The sequence below is a fragment of the Nannospalax galili genome, unplaced genomic scaffold (genome assembly GCF_000622305.1).
Source record: "Nannospalax galili isolate Female #2095 unplaced genomic scaffold, S.galili_v1.0 scaffold1424, whole genome shotgun sequence".
Classification (NCBI taxonomy): Eukaryota; Metazoa; Chordata; class Mammalia; order Rodentia; family Spalacidae; genus Nannospalax; species Nannospalax galili.
This window is the reverse complement of record NW_008350786.1, coordinates 115,824-121,864: the sequence shown is the minus strand read 5'-3', so window position 1 is coordinate 121,864 and position 6,041 is coordinate 115,824. Positions and strand designations below refer to the sequence as shown.

The window sequence follows — 6,041 nt, the reverse complement described above, 5'->3', positions numbered from 1 at the left end:
ACACACACACACACACACACACACACACACACATACACACACACAGAGTGATACTGGGGATAGAATTCAGCTTTTCAAATTTAGTGGTGTATTTAAAAAAAAATCCTAGATTTAGGATTAAAATCTCTGTTTTGAGCAAATCTATTATGTAGTATGACTTTTTATGTTTTTGTATAGTGTGTGATATTCTGGCTTGCTAGCATCCTTCTGAAATTTAGATCAGGTCTCTGTTCAGAATTCCCCGGTATCTTCCTAGCATCCTCAGTGCAAAGACAAAAACCGTAGCCACTGCAGTATGTTCAGGAAAGGCCTGTGCCTTTCCCCTCAACTCCCCTACCCTCTGATTATTTAGCTCCAGCTGCTCTGATCCCTGCCCTAGGCCTGTGTATTTGTATTCTACTATTTCTGAAACTTCCATCATACAGTCACATGACTTTTCTCCCCCACCCCACCTCATTGCTTTCATAGGTCACACATATCAGCAAGCCCCCCTTTTACTGTTGCTTATCAAGAAATGCTTTCGCAGCACCCTGTTGTACTCTACTTCATGCACTTATGACCATGTATTTCTAGGTTTAGTTCATTGATTGCCTATCTGACCCCCACCCCCAAAAGTCCCAGTCCCTTTTGTATTGCTATGACAAAATACTAGTTTGAGTAACCTATAGTAACAGATTATGTGGCTTCTAGTTCTGGTGGCTGGGAAGTTCAGGGTCCAGAAACTGCATCTGAGTTGGGTTGTTTCCCCACCTCAGGGCATGATGGAAGGTATCACATGGGAGAGTGCAAGAAAAACAGGAAAAAGGAGGTTGATCTCACTTTTGTAACAAACCCACTCTCATGAGGCTGAAGGTCCTTGAGTTGAAGGTGATCCTTCTCTGCACATCGAAATTCTTTCTCAAAAACAAACAAAACAAAACAAGAACTAAACCAGAAACAAAGGTTCTACCTTTCAGCTCTTGTTGCCTTGAGAACTGAGTGTGTAACACATGAACTTTGGTATTCATATCCAAACCTATAGCACCAAGTCCTGAGAGATGAGGACTTTGTTTTGGTCACTGTTTTTCTGGCACACAGTAAAGCATACAGTATATATTAATGAATGTCTGTTTTACCCACTGGATTGTGAGCCATTAGAAGACATCCCTTTCATATATCTCTATCTCCCTAGTAGCTCAGTCTTAAATTGTGAATCTAGACAGACACTTTTCCAGAGTTCTTTTAATTTGGAGACAGCCTGTCTCTATAATGCCCAGGCTGGATTTGAACTCCTGCCTCAGTGTCTGAGTTGCTCAGAGTACAGGTCTGTGCCATTGTGTTGTCTATACTTGATGACGTTAGATTTTTGCTATAGTGAGCCACTGTTGGGCAGAGTTTTATAAGGAAGTAAATGCTTACCTGCTAACTTTCTCTTATCTGTTCTTTTCCAGTGGTCCTAACCGTGGGCATTATATTACCATTGTGAAAAGTCATGGCTTCTGGCTTTTATTTGATGATGACATTGTAGAGGTTGGTACAGATTATTCTCACATAGGCAGAGGGTAGAGATGGGATTGGGCATGTGTGGGACTGTGACTGTTGTTAAATGATCCACTGTAGACTACCATTTTTAAATCTCTGTGCCTCCATAGAACTCAAATGAGTCCAGTTTCCCACCATGTCTCTGATACAGGGCGAGTAATAAACCAGAGTTCTATTTAGATTCTTTTATTCTAATGAATTTTTCTTTTTTGGGGGGAGCGGGTTGAGACAGGGTCTCCCTGTAGCCCCTGCTGTCCTGGAACTCACTATGTAGACATGAATTTTTATTTTATTGATTCTTAAAATGTATTCTTTTACTCTGTTGCACCTGGAAGTCTTTATATTACAGCCAAGCATGCAATGAATTCATACTCAAAAAAGCGAAATCTGTTTTAACCCACTAGGGCCACTGTCTTAGAATAAACACTATAGAAAATGAACTGTGATGGCTTGAAAGACTTGAGATCACTCCCAGACCCCTCAGTTTGCTACCTGAAAGGTAGAATTCCTAGCTTTTGCAAAGCGTATCCATCTATGATTATTATAAGATGAAACAGTTGTTTACTTCCCCAGGAATTTATATCTGTCAAATCAAGTTCCTGATTGTGAGCCTGGTGTGGTAGCACACACCTTTAATCCCAGCACTTGAGAGGCAGAGTTAGGCAGATCTCTGTGAGTTCAAGCCCAGCCTGGTGTACAAGTTCCAGGCCAGCTGGGGCTACAGGAAGACCCCATCTCAAAAAAAGACAAAAAAACCCCCAAACAAAACAAAACAAAAGTTCGATTGTGGCTTTATACCAACTCAGGTTTCTTACATTTTCGAGTTTGTTTTCTCATGAATCATAGTAACTAATTGCATCATTTTCTTTTTCTTTCATTGCAGAAAATAGATGCTCAAGCTATTGAAGAATTCTATGGCCTGACATCAGATATATCAAAAAATTCAGAATCTGGATATATTTTATTCTATCAATCAAGAGAATAACTGAAGGACTTGGGGCTAATCCAAGTGGGGGAAAATATTCAAAGCACTATTACCTTGTTTGTCTGCAGACCTTCCCCAGTGGTCCACTAATGTAATCACTCCGATTTTCACTGGTCTGACCATGTTAAACTTCCTTCCCTTGTGCTTCTACATGTAGCACTACTCCTGGGTTTATTTTGGTCTGAGGTAGAGTTAACTGCAATCAGTAAGATTTATATGAATAACAGTTGCTAATTTTTAAGGTTTGGGTGAAGGCTCTGCCACTCATTGTGTCTGGCTCAATTAGAATGACGTTTCCTATGAATGTCGCAGTCCATTTTGAGTGTTTGCTGGACTTCCTAAGTGATTTCTGGGATGTCCTTCCCATGCATTCCTTTAACGTGTCCTTGGAAGTCTTCCTTCCCACTGTTAGCTTGTCAGCTTCTTCTGACAGAAGGATTGGGTAGGTAGATGCTCACTTTTTAGGGCTGCAACTATAGCTTTAAGTTTGTGAAAGTGAAAATGTTTAGAAGTGAGTGACCTCGATACTGAAATATTCATCCTTCACAGTGGAAGAGGGTGAAGAGCTGTTTGTGGTGGCTAGTGTTGGCACTGGGCTGTGCTTACCTAGCCATTCGAATTCCAGGGGCTAAGATGTTATGGAGCTCAGGGCAGGCAAGGCCAAGAGGAAGTTTTTGTGGACAGTGCAAAGTTGCTTTTGTTATCTTTCTACCAAAACCCAAGTTTCAGGAAAATAACTCATTTTGGGTGACATTTTTCTTCTGTCAGGTCCTGTAGTTGTATTTGTATTTATCCTATATCTGGCACTGCTAAAGTTTCCAAGTCATCTTTCCAATCCTGCTGATGTTCTGCAGTCTGTGGTCTCAGGGCTGAGACCCCATCTTGACTGCCTTGGCGTAACTCCCATTAGCCGGTCAGCACTGACATCCTGGATCAGGAGTAGCAAAAGCTCTACACCTTGACCACCATCAGCAGATTGTACAGCTTAATTTTTTTTTTAAACATACTCAGTCTGTTTACGGAGGCACTGGCAAGTCCCAGGGCTAAAACAAACCCTCCCTGGAGGGAATGCTGGAGTGAGCTGGGTGTGAGGCAGTCACAGGAAGTGTTGGGGGGTGGGTGGAGGGAGGAACAAGATGGCGACTGTTTCTCTGGCTCCGATACCTAGAATGCTTGACAAGAGAGTTTTTGGAAGAACCTCATCTCACTACTTTTCACTTTTGTTATGTATGTATTTATTAGAGCATTTGAATATTGGTACCTTCTCTTAAAAGGGTCAATTTGGTGTTTTACCGTTCAGCTGGTTTTGAATTTCCTACAGATGCTATGAGTCACAGATCTTGGCTTTGGGGGTCATCAGTTGACTTCCATACACTCAAATATACTGTGAACATGTTATGTTGTTACCTAACACATCAGCGAGCAAACATGCAAACTCTTGGCATAATGTGAACTAAAACTGAAATTGAAACTGTCAGTGGCCATTTTGCAACAATGAAGAGGATAGCACTTTATCTAGATGAAAACTGGATTTCTTATTTTTGAAATATCTTGAACTGTTTCTTGCTCAGAACCTAAGCATGCCAATACTTCATTTGTCCATGCTTGAAGTGAAATGTTCTACTCTTCACTGGAGAAGCCAAAACAGGGTGATCCTCATACTATTGTTTTATGCAACTGATGAAAATGTACCTTACCTTGGTGAGAGGCAAATTCGTATTTATAAATATTTTGTCTTTTTTTCCCCTCCATGAAACATATGTATTAATTACTTACCTGGGAAATGAGCCTTTGTTCTTTAAGAAGAGGCGCTTTCCAAATGAAGGTCGTTGATGTAGAGAAATGTTTGTACCACACAGAGCCCAAATACTTGATTGCAAGTTACAAAGGTTAAGAGAATGATGATTGATCTCTAATATATTTGGAATTGATTCATAAGAGAAAAACTATTAAAATTATCTTGAAAAAACTCTTGAAGCTAATTTATTAGACAACAGTGTTTCAACTGGAAGCCTTCAATGCTGTTACAGTTTCAGCTCATATTTTATTTTTCTTTCCCTTTTTTTTGTAGCATGTAAAGTTTTCCTCAGTACTTTAACTGAAATCTTTGCTTTTAATAGAAAAATGAAAATTAAAATTCAGTATTGTGGATAGATTTTTGGAGTAGAAAAGGATAAGTATGGAAAAAAATTGCACAAGGAGTCAAATGGCTGTGTGGTGCAGGAAAGAAGGTTGTACTAAAACCAAGCACATTCTCCATCAATACTCCATCAATTTTTAAAGATTCAGAACTATTTGGAAATCACTTACTTCTTCAGTAAACAAAACAAACACTAGGCAGCTATGTCATCCCTCCCCCCATCATTTTTATGTTGGGAAATCATGTTCTAACTTATCCCTCATTCCTAGCATCCAGCAGAGGATGGTGGTATGATATGTGAGCCATTCTGTTGTCACAGCGATAGCACAAAGACCCAGCAGCAGCCCCTCATGGGGGGGGGATGGTTCTTTTTAGCAGCAGGAGTGCATAGGCCTGCTGTATTTTTCTAATTGCTGGGTATTTAAAAATAGGTTACAAGTGTTCTACACTTAAAAAAATGGAATGTTTGCTTTATTGGTTACTCACTGTTTAGCATTTAGATTATGGTACAGTGTGCTCAAGTCTTTTGTTTAAAAGCGAATTTGGGTAAAATGGTGATATACAGTCCTGTTATGTTGATGTGTTTTCCATTCCAAGGCAACATGAAGAGGACTGATTTTGAAGTGAGCCAGGAACAAAACAATCAGGGTGTGAATAGGTTTGAATAGGAAGCCATTCCCTTTTGGTTTTATGGCCTGGTTATATTTTGGATTTAACATAAAATGGAAAATGACAGAAACAGTCCCTATGCGTTTATTTCCATGGGGACCCTTAATTTCATGGGCATGCCCATGAAACTAGGAACTGTTCTAACTGGCGCTTAGGGCTTATTTTAGATACTGGAGTGTAGCTTTATTACAGATGGATTTTATCTCTAAACATTTCATTTTGATCAACTTTGTATATTCATGTGTATTAAAATACTGTGCACTAAATGTTTCCCCTGGTTTGCTGTTACCTGGTCAAAGCATTTGCCAGCACCATTGTGATTAGCTCATGCAAATGGCATGGGTCAGAGAAAATTATTGCCTATTTTTCTGCCTAATTAAATTTCTGTTTTCTAGTATTACATTAATTTATTCTGGGCTCCTATTTCTGTAACCAAAATAGTTGCTGTATGTGTGTGGCTTTCACTTGATTTGTTGCTTTAAAAAAATTGTAGTTTTTATTTAAAATAATCTGTATCTTAGTTGTTTTTTTTATATATATATAAAATGTAACCAATTCAAGCACTTTAAGCAATAATGTCAATCTCATGAAATTTCTATCACTTTAACACTCTGCCTCAAAGTGTTTGCAAGAAAAATAAATAAAATAGGAATTCTCTTGCGAGAGAAAGATATGGATGTGCTGGTACACATGGGGACCATAGATCCTTTTCATCATGTGTGAGTC

General features: G+C 39.2%; 1 protein-coding gene across 2 annotated transcripts in view; it reads left to right on the top strand.

Moving 5' to 3' along the window:
* Window positions 1–5,715, top strand: part of Usp46 (ubiquitin specific peptidase 46) — a 76,139-nt gene extending 70,424 nt beyond the window's left edge. For both annotated transcript variants that reach the window (XM_008847975.3, XM_029570870.1), the window contains 2 exons: window positions 1,431–1,509; window positions 2,405–5,715. In XM_008847975.3, coding sequence (XP_008846197.1) covers window positions 1,431–1,509; window positions 2,405–2,506 — 181 coding nt within the window. In that variant the 3' untranslated portion in view covers window positions 2,507–5,715. The remainder of the gene's footprint in view (window positions 1–1,430; window positions 1,510–2,404) is intronic.
* Window positions 5,716–6,041: the final 326 nt, after the last annotated feature.